The sequence below is a fragment of the Oncorhynchus mykiss genome, unplaced genomic scaffold (genome assembly GCF_013265735.2).
Source record: "Oncorhynchus mykiss isolate Arlee unplaced genomic scaffold, USDA_OmykA_1.1 un_scaffold_223, whole genome shotgun sequence".
NCBI lineage: Eukaryota > Metazoa > Chordata > Actinopteri > Salmoniformes > Salmonidae > Oncorhynchus > Oncorhynchus mykiss.
Window position 1 is genome coordinate 144,381 of NW_023493692.1, and position 18,453 is coordinate 162,833.

The 18,453-nt window shown below is 41.6% G+C and overlaps 1 protein-coding gene across 2 annotated transcripts; it reads right to left on the reverse strand.

Annotated features, from left to right (window-relative positions):
- Positions 1 to 1,637: 1,637 nt before the first annotated feature.
- LOC110510862 (zinc finger protein 501) lies at positions 1,638 to 16,247 on the reverse strand. 2 transcript variants are annotated; one of them, XM_036973150.1, is made up of 2 exons: positions 15,618 to 16,247; positions 1,638 to 3,212 (listed from the first exon to the last, which is right to left on the reverse strand). In XM_036973150.1, exons 1-2 carry the CDS (start codon positions 16,030 to 16,032, stop codon positions 2,410 to 2,412), a joined length of 1,218 nt encoding a protein of 405 aa, XP_036829045.1. In that variant the 5' UTR covers positions 16,033 to 16,247; the 3' UTR covers positions 1,638 to 2,409. The 2 variants fall into 2 exon arrangements, with proteins under 2 accessions (XP_036829045.1, XP_036829044.1); XM_036973149.1 differs by lacking the exon at positions 1,638 to 3,212 and adding an exon at positions 5,669 to 7,113 and having other exon boundaries at positions 15,618 to 16,245.
- Positions 16,248 to 18,453: the final 2,206 nt, after the last annotated feature.

Here is an 18,453-nt window from a genome sequence, read left to right on the forward strand (position 1 = left end):
TGGGAACCAATTCAGTCCACCATAGACATACAATAAACCTAGACATACAAAATCTCTAGAAATTCAAAACCCCTAGAGAAGACAAAACAAACATACCCACCCTAGTCACACCCTGACCTAACCAAAAGAATAAAGGTCAGATAACTAAGGTCAGGGCGTGACAATGTCGTTATTACCAAATAATTCAGGTCCAGTTTTTTTTTTTATTATCCCTTTTTCTCTTTTATTTCGAATTGGTAGTTACAGTCTTGTCCCATCACTGCAACTCCTGTGCAGAGAGAGAGGCGAAGGTCGAAAGCCATGCGTCCTCCAAAACACGACCCGCCAAGCCGCACTGCTTCTTGACACACTGCTCATTTAACTTGGAAGCCAACCGCACCAATGTGTCGGAGGAAAGGCAGTACAGCTGGCAACCGAAGCCAGCGTGCATACGCCCGGCCGGCCACAAGGAGTCGCTAGAGCGTGATGGGACAAGGACATCCCAGCCGGCCAAATCTTCCCCTAACCCGATCGATACTGGGCCAATTGTGCACCACCTCATGGGTCTCCCGGTCTCGGCCGGCTGCGACACAGCCCCGGGATCAAACCCGGATCTGTAGTAATGCCTCTAGCACTGATCAGTGCCTGAGACCGCTGTGCCACTCAGGAGGCCCATCCAGTTGCACTTTACTATGAGAAAGAGCCTTCCTAATGCAGAAACGTTGGCGTTATGCCACTTGGCAGCCGTGGCTTCCTCTCAAGCACAGGTTGACATTATGGCCGGCTTGTTTGAGTTGATCAACTTTTATTTTCTCTTCGGTTTGAGGCTTTGGGAGATGTTAGTGTCAATGTAATGGAGCAATATATATGGTGTTGTCTTTAGTTTACCGACATTGCAGAGAATTCTGAGTTCTCTGCGTTTTTTTGTGTGGCTTAATTAATGTGAAAAGTCACTCTGTTAGATGTGACCAGACTATTAAAGTCACTCTGTTAGATGTGACCAGACTAGTAAAGCCACTCTGTTAGATGTGACCAGACTAGTAAAGCCACTCTGTTAGATGTGACCAGACTAGTAAAGCCACTCTGTTAGATGTGACCAGACTAGTAAAGTCACTCTGTTAGATGTGACCAGACTAGTAAAGTCACTCTGTTAGATGTGACCAGACTAGTATAGCCCCTCTGTTAGATGTGACCAGACTAGTAAAGTCACTCTGTTAGATGTGACCAGACTAGTAAAGCCACTCTGTTAGATGTGACCAGACTAGTAAAGTCACTGTTAGATGTGACCAGACTATTAAAGTCACTCTGTTAGATGTGACCAGACTAGTAAAGCCACTCTGTTAGATGTGACCAGACTAGTAAAGTCACTCTGTTAGATGTGACCAGACTAGTAAAGCCACTCTGTTAGATGTGACCAGACTAGTAAAGTCACTCTGTTAGATGTGACCAGACTAGTAAAGCCACTCTGTTATAGATGTGACCAGACTAGTAAAGGCACTCTGTTAGATGTGACCAGACTAGTAAAGGCACTCTGTTAGAGATGTTAGATACATATCATCAGAGGACCAGCTATGGAAACAATGGAGCAAATACATCACGTTGAAACGGCACTCAATATTCTGTAGTCTTTGAGGAATGACACGCGCAGACAGGAAACACAGAGTTATAAAATGACCATTTAATATATACATGGAAACTGACTCCATATTCTGTAGTCTTTGAGGAATGACACCAGTGTGAATACATGGAAACTGACTCCATATTCTGTAGTCTTTGAGGAATGACACCAGTGTGTATACATGGAAACTGACTCCATATTCTGTAGTCTTTGAGGAATGACACCAGTGTGAATACATGGAAACTGACTCCATATTCTGTAGTCTTTGAGGAATGACACCAGTGTGAATACATGGAAACTGACTCCATATTCTGTAGTCTTTGAGGAATGACACCAGTGTGTATACATGGAAACTGACTCCATATTCTGTAGTCTTTGAGGAACGACACCAGTGTGTATACATGGAAACTGACTCCATATTCTGTAGTCTTTGAGGAACGACACCAGTGTGTATACATGGAAACGGACTCCATATTCTGCTCATGTTTTTTTTTAAATAAAACATTTATATTTGAGTCCTGCTTTGTCTTCTTTTGATTTCATGTGACAAACAAAAACACAGTCGCAAGCTTATAGTTTCCACCTGATTGGTTTGGTAGAAGACAAAAACGCTGGGCACGCTATGGGGCGTGGGACGTCCTCTACAATAATATGCCTGCTCTAAATTATTTCAGACCAGCAGGTGGCAATAGTGTACACTGTATTGATCAAAGCATTGAGTTATGTACCTATTTTTGACACAAATGTCTGGAAAATCTAAACGCTTGGCTTCCCCGTCACTACTATACCTGTATGTGTTCTTTCATGGCTTTTCAGCAAGCTTCTCTGGGTAAAACCCTTCCCACACTGGGAGCATTGGAAAGGCTTCTCCCGTCTGTGTGTGTGTTATATTCTGTTCTTTCAGGTGCCCTAGCCGGATAAATTACAATAATTTTCACACTGGGGGAAGTGATAAGGCTTCTTCCCTGTATGTGTTGTGTTCTTTCATGACCTTTCAGGCTCCCTATCTGGGTAAAACCTTTTCCACACTGAGAGCATTGGAAAGGCTTCTCCCCTGTGTGTGTTCTGTCATGCTTTTTCAGGCTCCCCATCTGGGTAAAACCCTTTCCACACTGAGCGCATTGGAAAGGCTTTTCTACAGTGTGTGTTCTCTCATGTGATTTTAGAGTACCTGATTGGGCAAACGCCTTTCCACACTGAGAGCATTGGAAAGGCTTCTCTACAGAGTGTGTTCTCTCATGTGATTTCAAGGTACCTGATTGGGTAAAACTCTTACCACAGTGGGAGCAGAGGTAGGGCTTCTCTCCAGTGTGTATTCTTTTATGTTTTTCCAGTTTCCCTAACTGTGTAAAGCTCTTTTCACACTGGGAACAGTGGAAAGGCTTCTCTACGGAGTGTGTTCGCTCGTGTTTTTTCAGGTTACTTGACATGGAGAATCTCTTTCCACACTGGGAGCAGTGGAAAGGCTTTTCTCCTGGGTGCCTCCTCTCATGTGATTTCAGATACCCTAAATGGGTAAAACTCTTTCCACACTGAGAGCAGTGATGTTGTCTTGCTGGGTCTGGTTCCCCTGAAGGACTCTTTTCGCTGTCAAAGTGAGAGTCTGGTCTCTCTCCTGTCAAAGACAAGAGTATTTTGTTAAATAGAGAGACCTGAATAAAACCTCCACATTTTTAAACTGTCTCACTATGAGCTTTAATCCAGTCTAGATCCCTCATTATAAAATGGGTCGTTTGGATCGTGGATGCTGATTGATTGGTAGCTGTTAGTTATTCACGATAATCCACTGGTAATAGCTGTTAACAGTTCCATTTTAATTATCCCTAAACATCCGCTGTAACCTGTAATAACCTGTAATAACCTGTGGGGACGGGGTCTATATAACCTGTAATAACCTGTGGGTCCGGGGTCTATATAACCTGTAATAACCTGTGGGTCCGGGGTCTATATAACCTGTAATAACCTGTGGGGCCAGTGTCTATATAACCTGTAATAACCTGTGGGGCCGGGGTCTATATAACCTGTAATAACCTGTGGGGCCGGGGTCTATATAACCTGTAATAACCTGTAATAACCTGTGGGGCCAGGGTCTATATAACCTGTAATAACCTGTAATAACCTGTAATAACCTGTGGGTCCGGAGTCTATATAACCTGTAATAACCTGTGGGCCCGGGGTCTATATAACCTGTAATAACCTGTGGGGCCGGAGTCTATATAACCCGAAATAACCTGTAATAACCTGTAATAACCTGTGGGTCCGGAGTCTATATAACCTGTAATAACCTGTGGGCCCGGGGTCTATATAACCTGTAATAACCTGTGGGGCCGGGGTCTATATAACCCGAAATAACCTGTAATAACCTGTGGGACCAGTGTCTATATAACCTGTAATAACCTGTAATAACCTGTGGGGCCATAGATTTAGACATGAGCTGGTGGTAATAATATGTTATATGACGTGGTATCATAGAGATTTCAATCAGATCAGTCTGTTTTCCCTTATAGCTAAAAACCTAAGAACTTAAAGATTTTTGTTGCCCCCCCCCCCCCCCCCCCCCCACACACTCATGTAGCTTTAAAGGTTGGCTTTGGGCACAAGAAAAACAGTCCAACTCCACCTCTCAATTTTCTAACAGAAATGGGATGTGCCTTTCGTGGTTCAGCGTTGTATCATTCTGTTCTTGCGCGCCGCGACCGACGGACCTAGTTCGTAAACTAAAGGGGTCTACCGACAATACGCAAACAGGGCGGAAGGAGCTTAGCGCAGTGTTACAATGTCGTTTTTCCTTACAAAAGGGGCGGCTTCTTGTAAGACGCTTCGTCATTCAAAGCAGTTTTTTTTTCTACCTGGAAATTGACACCCGTTCCTTGTGAAGATTGAGGGACGGTATTGAGAGAGTTTTGCAACGGAAGTCCCGCCCCTGTGTCTACATCACGTTTTTTCCGGTATCCCTTCTGGTGTAAACACAGATGGACGTTCTGCTTCTTTGCTTCTACTACGTACCAGTGGCGGGAGAAGTACCCAATTGTCAAACTTGAGTAAAAGTAAAGATAACTTATTAATAAGTTGCCCAGTAAAATACTACTTGAGTAAAATAATCGTTTTAAATATACTTACTTATCAAAAGTAAATGTAATTTCAAAAATATACTTGTGTTTCAAAAGTAAAAGTATAAATAATTTCACATTCCTAATATTTAGCAAACCAGACAACAGGATGTTCATTTGTATTTGTTTTTATTTACGGATAGCCAGGGGCTAAATTCAACACTCAAGACATCATTTACAAATGAAGCATTTGTGTTTTGTGAGTCTGCCTGATAAGAGGCAGGAGGGATGACCAGGGATGTTCTCTTGATGTGCTTGAATTGGAAAATGTTCCTGCTGCTAAGCATTCATCATCGTGTAACAAGTACTTTTGGGGAAAATGTATGCAGTAAAAATGACATGTTTTTCTTTAGGAACGGAGTGGAGTAAAAGTTGTCAAAAAAATCTATAGTGAAGTAAAGTACAAGTAGCCAATAAAACGACTTAAGTAAAAATATTTTCAAATAGAAGACAACTCAGAAGACCTCTAGTGATGTTCTGACTGACATGTGATCTACCTTCCACCCACCCACTCAGAAGACCTCTAGTGATGTTCTGACTGACATGTTATCTACCTTCCATCCACCCACTCAGAAGACCTCTAGTGATGTTCTGACTGACATGTTATCTACCTTCCATCCATCCACTCAGAAGACCTCTAGTGATGTTCTGACTGACATGTTATCTACCTTCCATCCACCCACTCAGAAGACCTCTAGTGATGTTCTGACTGACATGTTATCTACCTTCCATCCATCCACTCAGAAGACCTCTAGTGATGTTCTGACTGACATGTGATCTACCATCCATTCACCACCTCAGAAGACCTCTAGTGATGTTCTGACTGACTGACATGTGATCTACCATCCATTCACCACCTCAGAAGACCTCTAGTGATGTTCTGACTGACACGCTGTAAACCAAACAACTAAACGTCCTGAGGTTTTAAGGTCAGAATCAAGAAATACACACAATATTCATCCATTTTATAATTTACATTTTATAATATCCAAATCATGTCATGAACATGTAAGGTTTCTTACATGTATCCAACATATCAAAGTGTAGAATCAAAATCAAATACATTTTAAAAGTGTAATCTGATTTTAGACATAATCCTGTGTCAGAAACTAAAACAGGCCTATTCTAGAGAATGATTTCATGTAAACAATATGGTTTAATGTGGCATAAAACAACAGTCAAACATCAGTCAGAACACAGTGACTCATCAGAACACAGTGACTCATCAGAACACAGTGACTCATCAGAACACAGTGACTCATCGGAACACAGTGACTCATCGGAACACAGTGACTCATCGGAACACTGCCCGTCTATTCTATGATGTGATTTCAGGTCTTCTGTGTGTATTTTTTATTTAACAACCTGATATTCATTACGCAATGGGAACATGGGTACACACATCGCCAGAGTGTTTTCTCTTCTTATGTTTGCGCAGACTTCCTAAATGGAAAAAATCATTTCCACACAGGGAGCAATGGTAAGGTATCTCTCCTGTGTGTGTTCGCTCATGTAATTTTAGGTCATGTGATTGTGAAAATCTCTTTCTACAATGGGCACAGGGGTAAGGCTTTTCTCCTGTGTGTGTCCTCTCATGTGATTTTAGGTCCTGTGATCGTGAAAATCTCTTTCCACAATTTGCACAGGGGTAAGGCTTTTCTCCTGTGTGTATTCTATTATGTTTGTTCAGGCTCCCTGACTGCGTAAAACTCTTTTCACACTGGGAGCAGTGGTATGGTTTCTCCCCCGTGTGTGTCCTCTCGTGTGATTTTAGATCCTGTGATCCTGAAAATCTCTTTGGACAATAGGCACAGGGATAAGGCTTTTCTCCTGTGTGTATTCTATTATGTTTGTTCAGGCTCCCTAACTGGGTAAAACTCTTTTCACACTGGGTGCAGTGGTATGGTTTCTCCCCTGTGTGTATCCTCTCGTGTGATTTTAGTTGCTGTGATCGTAAAAATCTCTTTCCACACTGGGAACATTGGAAAGACTTTTCTCCTGAGTGTTTCCTTTCATGCTCTTTCAGGCTTCCTAACTGGGTAAAACTCTTTCCACACAAGGAGCAGTGGTATGGTCTCTCCCCTGTGTGTGTCCTCTCGTGCTCCTTCAGCTTATCTGACGACCTAAAATTATTTCCACAATGGGAACAGCGGTAAGGCTTTTCTCCTGTGTGTATTCGATTATGTTTGTTCAGGCTCCATAACTGGGTAAAACTCTTTCCACACTGGGAGCAGAGAAAAGGTTTCTCCCTTGTGTGTGTCCTCTGATGTATTTTAAGGTACCGTGACAACTTAAAACTCTTATTACACTGGGAGCAGTCGAGTCGTCTCACTGGTTTGGGAGTCTCTGGGTCTGGTTCCCCTGAAGCACTCTTACTGCTGTCAGAGTGAGAGTCTGGTCTCTCTCCTGCCAAAGACAGAGTATTTGGTTAAGCAGAGAGACCTGAATAAAACCCCCACATGATAAAACTGTCTTCCTATGAGGTTTTAATCTAGACTCATTATAAACCGTACATTTGGATCTTTGATGCCGATTGGTTAAAAGCCGTTAGTTAGTCCCAATACTACCCGGGTAATGGCTATTAACAGTTCCATTTGAATCATTCCTACACATCCATTGTCCCACAGCCCAGCCAGGCCATTTATAAACTAATCTCCACTGTCCCACAGCCCAGCCAGGCAATTCATAAACTAATCTCCACTGTCCCACAGCCCAGCCAGGCAATTTATAAACTAATCTCCACTGTCCCACAGCCCAGCCAGGCCATTTATAAACTAATCTCCACTGTCCCACAGCCCAGCCAGGCCATTTATAAACTAATCTCCACTGTCCCACAGCCCAGCCAGGCAATTTATAAACTAATCTCCACTGTCCCACAGCCCAGCCAGGCAATTTATAAACTAATCTCCACTGTCCCATAGCCCAGCCAGGCCATTTATAAACTAATCTCCACTGTCCCACAGCCCAGACAGGAAATTCTCTCCACTGGGGAAAAAAAGCATCTAGACATTATTACCCCATGCTTCTAGTGAAATATTTGGTTTGTAACAGAAGGGACTTGTTCAAACCCTTTGCTATCCGCCTCTCTGCATTTCAAATAAAAGAAAATACGTATTCTGGTGATTTATTATTCAATAGAAATGTCAGAAGTCGTTTTCACATAACGTTATACTGAACTGAGAATCAAATATGCTTCACAAAAAAATAACATAGTAGCTGTGGCAGAAGAAATATTTTGAAAAGGGTGAATATTTCTGCATCTATCAGTGCCATCAGGTAAACTGACTTCAGATGTGTTCATGTAAAAATGATTGTTAGAGCCATTTTTGTATCAGAAAGATATTTTGTCTAGGGATACAAATTTCGATTAATTTTGATGCCGACTAACCAACCCTCATTAAGCGGTTAACAAACGGTCAACAAAAAAAATCCAAACAGTAAAATGATGTGACCAACAGAAAATACTATCAGAGATCTGTATATTATGACAAGATTCTCAAGTCTTTGCCCTAACAATGGGAGTTGTCCCAACGGCGTGAAGGCAGCCGACAAGTTCAGGTCCAAAATAAGCCGATAGAAACGCATTGGGCATATTTTGACGAGAGTGAAACCTCTCGCTTCACTTCTTCCTCTCTGATGCTATTGTGACGGAAAATGTTGTTTGTGCTTTTCTAATAACCAATGTATGTGTTCATGTAAGCGACTGATTGAACGAATCCTCACTATCGGCATCTGCAATTTGGCAATACGCTCAGACCCTTGTTTTGAGAACGAAAGGGATATCTCAGTTTCAAGGTCTCAGCTTGGAGAGAAGAAGTCTCGTGGGGGTATTGGTCTGTCACATGCATGAACCAAACGTTAATAATGAATAAACTATGAATGATGAATAAGCTAAATCATGCAAATATAACTTGTTAGCAGTATATAAGAGATCTAACAGGACTGCCCCGGAGGAGCTCCCTGCAGACCGGCACTTTATTAATTTCAGTTTGACTGTGATCTCTCCAGCTTGGTGTTAATAAACAATGATTCATTTCAGTTTGACTGTGATCTCTCCAGCTTGGTGTTAATAAACAATGATTAATTTCAGTTTGACTGTGATCTCTCCAGCTTGGTGTTAATAAACAATGATTCATTTCAGTTTGACTGTAATTTTGGCCCATTCCTCCATAAAGATCTCCTCTAGAGCAGTGATGTTTTGGGGCTGTTGCTGGGCTACACAGACTTTCAACTCCCTCCAAAGATTTTCTATGGGGTTGAGATCTGGACACTGGCTAGGCCACTCCAGGACCTTGAAATGCTTCGTACGAAGCCACTCCTTCGTTGCCCGGGCGGTGTGTTTGGGATCATTGCCATGCTGAAAGACCCAGCCACGTTTAATCTTCAATGACCTTGCTGGTGGAAGGAGGTTTTCACTCAAAATCTCACGATACATGGCCCCCTTCATTCTTTCCTTTACACGGATCCGTTGTCCTGGTCCCTTTGCAAAAAAACAGCCCCAAAGCATGATGTTTCCACCCCCATGCTTCACAGTAGGTATGGTGTTCTTTGGATGCAACTCAGCATTCTTTGTCCTCCAAACACGACGAGTTGAGTTTTTACCAAAAAGTTATATTTTGGTTTCATCTGACCATATGATAATTCTCCCAATCTTCTGGATCATCCAAATGCTCTCTAGCAAACTTCAGACGGGCCTGGACATGTACTGGCTTAAGCAGGGGGACACGTCTGGCACTGCAGGATTTAAGTCCCTGGCGGCGTAGTGTGTTACTGATGGTAGGCTTTGTTACTTTAGTCCCAGCTCTCTGCAGGTCATTCACTAGGTCCCCCCGTGTGGTTCTGGGATTTTTGCTCACCATTCTTGTGATCATTTTGACCCCACGGGGTGAGATCTTGCGTGGAGTCCCAGATCGAGGGAGATTATCAGTGGTCTTGCATGTCTTCCATTTCCTAATAATTGCTCCCACCGTTGATTTCTTCAAACCAAGCTGCTTACCTATTGCAGATTCAGTCTTCCCAGCCTGGTGCAGGTCTACAATTTGGTTTCTGGTGTCCTCCTTTGACAGCTCTTTGGTCTTGGCCATAGTGGAGTACGGAGTGTGACTGTTTGAGGTTGTAGACAGGTGTCTTTTATACTGATAACAAGTTCAAACAGGTGCCATTAATACAGGTAATGAGTGGAGGACAGAGGAGCCTCTTAAAGAAGAAGTTACAGGTCTGTGAGAGCCAGAAATCTTGCTTGTTTGTAGGTGACCAAATACTTATTTTCCACCATAATTTGCAAATAAATTAATTAAAAATCCTACAATGTGATTTTCTGGATTTTTTTCTTCTCATTTTGTCTGTCATAGATGAAGTGTACCTATGATGAAAATTACAGGCCTCTCATCTTTTTAAGTGGGAGAACTTGCACAATTGGTGGCTGACTAAATACTTTTTTGCCCCACTGTATATCTCCATACTGCCATTCATTTGTATGGGTTACCTTCAGATGAAGGTTAAATATCTATATACAGTGCCTTGCGAAAGTATTCGGCCCCTTGAACTTTGTGACCTTTTGCCACATTTCAGGCTTCAAACATAAAGATATAAAACTGTATTTTTTTGTGAAGAATCAACAACAAGTGGGACACAATCGTGAAGTGGAACGACATTTATTGGATATTTCAAACTTTTTTAACAAATCAAAAACTGAAAAATTGGGCGTGCAAAATTATTCAGCCCCCTTAAGTTAATACTTTGTAGCGCCACCTTTTGCTGCGATTACAGCTGTAAGTCGCTTGGGGTATGTCTCTATCAGTTTTGCACATCGAGAGACTGAATTTTTTTCCCATTCCTCCTTGCAAAACAGCTCGAGCTCAATGAGGTTGGATGGAGAGCATTTGTGAACAGCAGTTTTCAGTTCTTTCCACAGATTCTCGATTGGATTCAGGTCTGGACTTTGACTTGGCCATTCTAACACCTGGATATGTTTATTTTTTAACCATTCCATTGTAGATTTTGCTTTATGTTTTGGATCATTGTCTTGTTGGAAGACAAATCTCCGTCCCAGTCTCAGGTCTTTTGCAGACTCCATCAGGTTTTCTTCCAGAATGGTCTTGTATTTGGCTCCATCCATCTTCCCATCAATTTTAACCATCTTCCCTGTCCCTGCTGAAAAAAAGCAGGCCCAAACCATGATGCTGCCACCACCATGTTTGACAGTGGGGATGGTGTGTTCAGGGTGATGAGCTGTGTTGCTTTTACGCCAAACATAACGTTTTGCATTGTTGCCAAAAAGTTCAATTTTGGTTTCATCTGACCAGAGCACCTTCTTCCACATGTTTGGTGTGTCTCCCAGCTGGCTTGTGGCAAACTTTAAACAACACTTTTTATGGATATCTTTAAGAAATGGCTTTCTTCTTGCCACTCTTCCATAAAGGCCAGATTTGTGCAATATACGACTGATTGTTGTCCTATGGACAGAGTCTCCCACCTCAGCTGTTGATCTCTGCAGTTCATCCAGAGTGATCATGGGCCTCTTGGCTGCATCTCTGATCAGTCTTCTCCTTGTATGAGCTGAATGTAGAGAGGGACGGCCAGGTCTTGGTAGATTTGCAGTGGTCTGATACTCCTTCCATTTCAATATTATCGCTTGCACAGTGCTCCTTGGGATGTTTAAAGCTTGGGAAATCTTTTTGTATCCAAATCTGGCTTTAAACTTCTTCACAACAGTATCTCGGACCTGCCTGGTGTGTTCCTTGTTCTTCATGATGCTCTCTGCGCTTTTAACGGACCTCTGAGACTATCACAGTGCAGGTGCATTTATACGGAGACTTGATTACATACAGGTGGATTGTATTCATCATCATTAGTCATTTAGGTCAACATTGGATCATTCAGAGATCCTCACTGAACTTCTGGAGAGAGTTTGCTGCACTGAAAGTAAAGGGGCTGAATAATTTTGCACGCCCAATTTTTCAGTTTTTGATTTGTTAAAAAAGTTTGAAATATCCAATAAATGTCATTCCACTTCATGATTGTGTCCCACTTGTTGTTGATTCTTCAGAAAAAAATACAGTTTTATATCTTTATGTTTGAAGCCTGAAATGTGGCAAAAGGTCGCAAGGTTCAAGGGGGCCGAATACTTTCGCAAGGCACTGTATATCTCCATACTGCCATTCATTTGTATGGGTTACCTTCAGATGAAGGTTTAATATCTATATATACCTCCATACTACCATTCATTTGTATGGGTTAATATCTATATATACCTCCATACTGCCATTCATTTGTATGGGTTAATATCTATATATATATCCATACTGCCATTCATTTGTATGGGTTAATATCTATATATACCTCCATACTGCTATTCATTTGTATGGGTTACCTCCAGATGAAGGTTTAATATCTATATATACCTCCATACTACCATTCATTTGTATGGGTTAATATCTATATATACCTCCATACTGCTATTCATTTGTATGGGTTAATATCTATATATATCTCCATACTGCTATTCATTTGTATGGGTTAATATCTATATATATCTCCATACTGCTATTCATTTGTATGGGTTAATATCTATATATATCTCCATACTGCCATTCATTTGTATGGGTTAATATCTATATATATCTCCATACTGCCATTCATTTGTATGGGTTAATATCTATATATCTCTCCATACTGCCATTCATTTGTATGGGTTAATATCTATATATATCTCCATACTGCCATTCATTTGTATGGGTTAATATCTATATATATCTCCATACTGCTATTCATTTGTATGGGTTAATATCTATATATATCTCCATACTGCCATTCATTTGTATGGGTTAATATCTATATATATCTCCATACTGCCATTCATTTGTATGGGTTAATATCTATATATACCTCCATACTGCCATTCATTTGTATGGGTTAATATCTATATATATCTCCATACTGCCATTCATTTGTATGGGTTAATATCTATATATATCTCCATACTGCTATTCATTTGTATGGGTTAATATCTATATATATATCCATACTACCATTCATTTGTATGGGTTAATATCTATATATACCTCCATACTGCCATTCATTTGTATGGGTTAATATCTATATATATCTCCATACTGCCATTCATTTGTATGGGTTAATATCTATATATATCTCCATACTGCTATTCATTTGTATGGGTTAATATCTATATATACCTCCATACTGCTATTCATTTGTATGGGTTACCTCCAGATGAAGGGGTCGTAGAGCAAAACGGAAGAAAAGAGTCTCCCTTTTCCATAGAAAAGGTCATTGTAGTTTTGAAGGCCACACCGTTCGGACGCTACAGACGTTTTAATGAGAAGATCTATTTTCAGGATGTCTTTTTTTTTTACGTTGCTGCTACTGTTTATTATCTATGCATAGTCATTTTACCCCTACCTACATGTCCATATTACCTCAATTACCTCAACTAACCTGTACCCCAGCACATTGACTCTGTACTGGTACCCCCTGTATATAGCCTCCACATTGACTCTGTACTGGTACCCCCTGTATATAGCCTCCACATTGACTCTGTACCGGTACACCCTGTATATAGCCTCCACATTGACTCTGTACTGGAACCCCCTGTATATAGCCTCCACATTGACTCTGTACCGGTACCCCCTGTATATAGCCTCCACATTGACTCTGTACTGGAACCCCCTGTATATGGCCTCCACATTGACTCTGTACTGGAACCCCCTGTATATAGCCTCCACATTGACTCGGTACCGGCACCCCCTGTATATAGCCTCATTACTAACCTGTACCCCTGCACATTGACTCGGTACCGGTACCCCCTGTATATAGTCTCATTACTAACCTGTACCCCTGCACATTGACTCAGTACCGGTACCCCCTGTATATAGCCTCAGTACTAACCTGTACCCCAGCACATTGACTCAGTACCGGTACCCCCTGTATATAGCCTCATTACTAACCTGTACCCCAGCACATTGACTCAGTACCGGTACCCCCTGTATATAGCCTCATTACTAACCTGTACCCCAGCACATTGACTCGGTACTGGTACTCATTGTATATAGCCTCCACATTGACTCTGTACTGGTACCCCCTGTATATAGCCTCCACATTGACTCAGTACCGGTACCCCCTGTATATAGCCTCCACATTGACTCTGTACCGGTACCCCCTGTATATAGCCTCCACATTGACTCGGTACTGGTACTCATTGTATATAGCCTCCACATTGACTCAGTACCGGTACCCCCTGTATATAGCCTCCACATTGACTCTGTACTGGTACCCCCTGTATATAGCCTCCACATTGACTCTGTACTGGTACCCCCTGTATATAGCCTCCACATTGACTCAGTACCGGTACCCCCTGTATATAGCCTCCACATTGACTCTGTACTGGTACCCCCTGTATATAGCCTCCACATTGACTCAGTACTGGTACCCCCTGTATATAGCCTCCACATTGACTCTGTACTGGTACCCCCTGTATATAGCCTCCACATTGACTCAGTACTGGTACCCCCTGTATATAGCCTCCACATTGACTCTGTACTGGTACCCCCTGTATATAGCCTCCACATTGACTCAGTACTGGTACCCCCTGTATATAGCCTCCACATTGACTCTGTACTGGTACCCCCTGTATATAGCCTCCACATTGACTCTGTACTGGTACCCCCTGTATATAGCCTCCACATTGACTCAGTACCGGTACCCCCCTGTATATAGCCTCCACATTGACTCAGTACCGGTACCCCCTGTATATAGCCTCATTATTGTTATTTTATTGTTGATCTTTTATTTATTTTTTTACTTTAGTTTATTTAGTCAATACTTTTCTTAACTCCTATTTTTCTTCAAACTGAATTGTTGGTTAACAAGGGCTTTTAAAGTAATAATTTGTTGTATTCGGCGCACGTGACAAATAACATGTGATTTGTAGCTCGGCCATCTTCCACAGCAGTTGAGGAAGGCCAACATCGGCAGATGAGGTGGATTAGATGAGGTGGATTGAGACTCAGCCCAACATCGGCAGATGAGGTGGATTAGATGAGGTGGATTGAGACTCAGCCCAACATCGGCAGATGAGGTGGATTAGATGAGGTGGATTGAGACTCAGCCCAACATCGGCAGATGAGGTGGATTAGATGAGGTGGATTGAGACTCAGCCCAACATCGGCAGATGAGGTGGATTAGATGAGGTGGATTGAGACTCAGCCCAACATCGGCAGATGAGGTGGATTAGATGAGGTGGATTGAGACTCAGCCCAACATCGGCAGATGAGGTGGATCTCAATCAGATGAGGTGGATTAGATGAGGTGGATTGAGACTCAGCCCAACATAGGCAGATGAGGTGGATTGAGACTCAGCCCAACATCGGCAGATGAGGTGGATTAGATGTTGCATCCCAATATCTCCAGTTTAAACTGACGGATTCTGATGGGGATTATTTTTTATTATGTTACTTAGATTGATGCACGGGTGCACGTCAAAGTACTATTAAGGATTTTAAATAACCTCTGGGGTCATTTAAAAAAAAATACATTTCATCCAGATCAAAATGATCCTTCATTGTCTTGATTCTGTCCTCTTCATCATTTGAAGTCAGACATGAGTTGATTTTTGCTTTAATGTGATGTCAAGCAAAGACACTGAGCAAAGACACTGAACAAAGACACTGAGCAAAGAGATATTCACATGTTTACAAATGTTGTGAAAAATATAACAGGAAGCATTTGATCCATTAACGTTTTGTTGGCCGTCCCCCGTCTCTTTGTAGCTTTAGCGATTCCTACAGTACAGAACTATTAACGTGTAGAACTTCAGTAGAATGCCCCTTTAAAACCACACATCAGTTCAACAACTGCAGAGTTTGTACCCCCGTTTTTAAGATATTACTCACTGTTGTTAATCAGATCTCCTGTCTCCTCCTCTTCTTCTTCTTCTTCCAATGTGACAGTGATCTCCCCCACTTCCTTCATTCCAAAAATGTCCTCCTCTTCTTTCACTGTGACAGTCATCTCCCCCTCCTCCCCTGCATCCTCATCTTCCTCTTCCTCTTTTACTGTAACATCCTCCTCCTCTTTCACTCTGAACGCGTCTTCCTCTTCTTTCGCGGTAACGTCTTTCTCTTCTTCTTTCACTGTAACAGTCTCACCCTCTACTTTTACTGTGACATCCTCCTCTTCCTTCTCCTCTTTCACGACAATGTTCAGCCCCAGAGTTTCTTTCTCCGTCCAGCAGACCCCCTCTTTAGAAGTGGGGGAGTCGTTTAGTGAGCTCATGGTTGGGATGTTAGCTAGATAGCTAGTTAGCATTAGTGACTAGACTAGCACTACTGCTAATTTACTCAGCCAGTTAGCTAACAACAACGTAAATATTATATTAAATTGGGTAACTAACTACTAGATACGACAAGTGTGTTTAAAACACCGTGGCTAATATACACCGAAAGCGTTTAAAGAGCTGAATGTTTTCGCTTATGATGGCTAAAAGCTACGGAGCTGGATAACTCGACGTTGTTGTTGAAGCGTCCCGTTCATTAGAATATACGTCACACTGGCAGCATTGCCTGAAAAAAGGCACATCGCCATCTGCTGGGTGGGAGGGTAACAGTCAAGGGAAATGTTTATTTTATTTTGAGACAAAAGGTAGGTTTTCATTTATTTTATTATATATCTATATATATATATAAGCAGTCCAAACTGCTCCTACACGGTGTAACAGTACTGAGTAGGTCCAAACTGCTCCTACACGGTGTAACAGTACTGAGTAGGTCCAAACTGCTCAATCATGGTGTAACAATACATCATGTAGATGTATATAATGAACAGACTAGGTCTATACTGCTCCTACATGGTGTACCAATACATCATGTAGATGTATATAATGAACAGACTAGGTCTATACTGCTCCTACATGGTGTACCAATACATCATGTAGATGCAGAGTTGAAGTCGGAAGTTTACAGACACCTTAGCCAAATACATTTATACTCAGTTTTTCAAAATTCCTGACATTTAATCCTAGTAAAAATCCCCTGTCTTGTGTCAGTTTGGATCACCACTTTATTTTAAGAATGTGAAATGTCAGAATAATAGTAGAGAGAATTATTTATTTCAGCTTTTATTTCTTTCATCACATTCCCAGTGGGTCAGAAGTTTACATTACACTTAATTAGAATTCGGTTGCATTGTTTAACTTGGGTCAAACATTTTGGGTAGCCTTCCACAGGCTTCCCACAATAAGTTGGGTGAATTTTGACCCATTCCTCCTGACAGAGCTGGTGTAAGTAAGTCAGGTTTGTAAAGGCCTCCTTGCTCGCACACGCTTTTTCAGTTCTTCCAACAAATGTTCTATGGGCTTGAGGTCAGGGCTTTGTGCCTCTCCAGTACCTTGACTTTGTTGTCCTTAAGCCATTTTGCCACAACTTTGGAAGTATGCTTGGGGTCATTGTCCATTTGGAAGACCCATTTGCAATCAAGCTTTAACTTCCTGACTGATATCTTGAGATGTTGCTTTAATATATCCACAAAATGTTCCCTCCTCATGATGCCATCTATTTTGTGAAGTGCACCAGTCCCTCCTGCAGCAAAGCACCCCCACAACATGATACTGCCAACCCCGTGCTTCATGGTTGGGATGGTGTTCTTCGGCTTGCAAGCCAAAGAACAGAGTAAAACGTCAATTTGGGACTCGATTTAGGACTCGTTTTACTGTGGAAATAGATACTTTTGTACCTGTTTCCTCCAGCATCTTCACAAGGTCCTTTGCTGTTGTTCTGGGATTGATTTCCACTTTTCGCACCAAATTACATTAATCTCTAGGAGACAGAACACATCTCTTTCCTGAGCGGTATGACAGCTGCGTGGTCCCATGGTGTTTATACTTGCGTACTATTGTTTGTACAGATGAACGTGGTACCTTCAGGCGTTTGGAAATTGCTCCCAAGGATGAACCAGACTTGTGGACATCTACAATTTGGCTGATTTCTTTTGAGTTTGAAGGTAGGCCTTGAAATACATCCACAGGTACACCTCCAATTGACACAAATTATGTCAGTTAGCCTGTCAGAAGCTTCTGAAGCTAAGACATTTTCTGGAATTTTTCAAGCTGTTTAAATGCACAGTCAACTTTGTGTATGTAAACTTCTGACCCACTGGGATTGTGATACAGTGAATTATAAGTGAAATAATATGTCGGGAAACAATTGTTGTAAAAATGACTTGTGTCATTATGCACAAAGTAGATGTCCTAACCGACTTGCCAAAACTATAGTTTGTTAAACAATACATTTGTGGAGTGGTTGAAAACCGAGTTTTAATGACTCCAACCTAAGTGTCTGTAACCTTCCGACTTCAGCTGTAGATTCGACCCATTTCAAATAAGCAAATATGCTTTCCAAACATGCCAGAAGGCAATCTAAAACAATGTAGTTAGAAGCTCTGGTTGGGCGCTATCAACTAGTGTCTGTGATGAACTGGTAGTCTCTTCTTCAAATCACAAGCCGTTTCCTTTACACATTTTAATTAATACTTTGCCATCCTCTGGGAATATATTACATATTGTTGTATTAGGTTTTCACCCAAATAAATTCAATTCAATTCAAAGCTGAGTGACGTCGAGGCATAAATGTTAAGTCCAGTGTACATTTATGAATGTATCTGCAACATACAGTATGTCATATAATATTACCTAGCTCTACCTTTATAAATGTTAGGTTCAGTGTAGATTTATGA

Bases quoted from the DNA above. Each gene is read 5' to 3' on its own strand.
- LOC110510862 (XM_036973149.1), bottom strand. From the start codon at position 16,032: ATGCTAACTAGCTATCTAGCTAACATCCCAACCATGAGCTCACTAAAC. The intron at 7,114-15,617 runs GTGAGTAATATC...TGTCTTTGGCAG, and splicing joins AGGAGATCTGATTAACAACA to GAGAGAGACCAGACTCTCAC.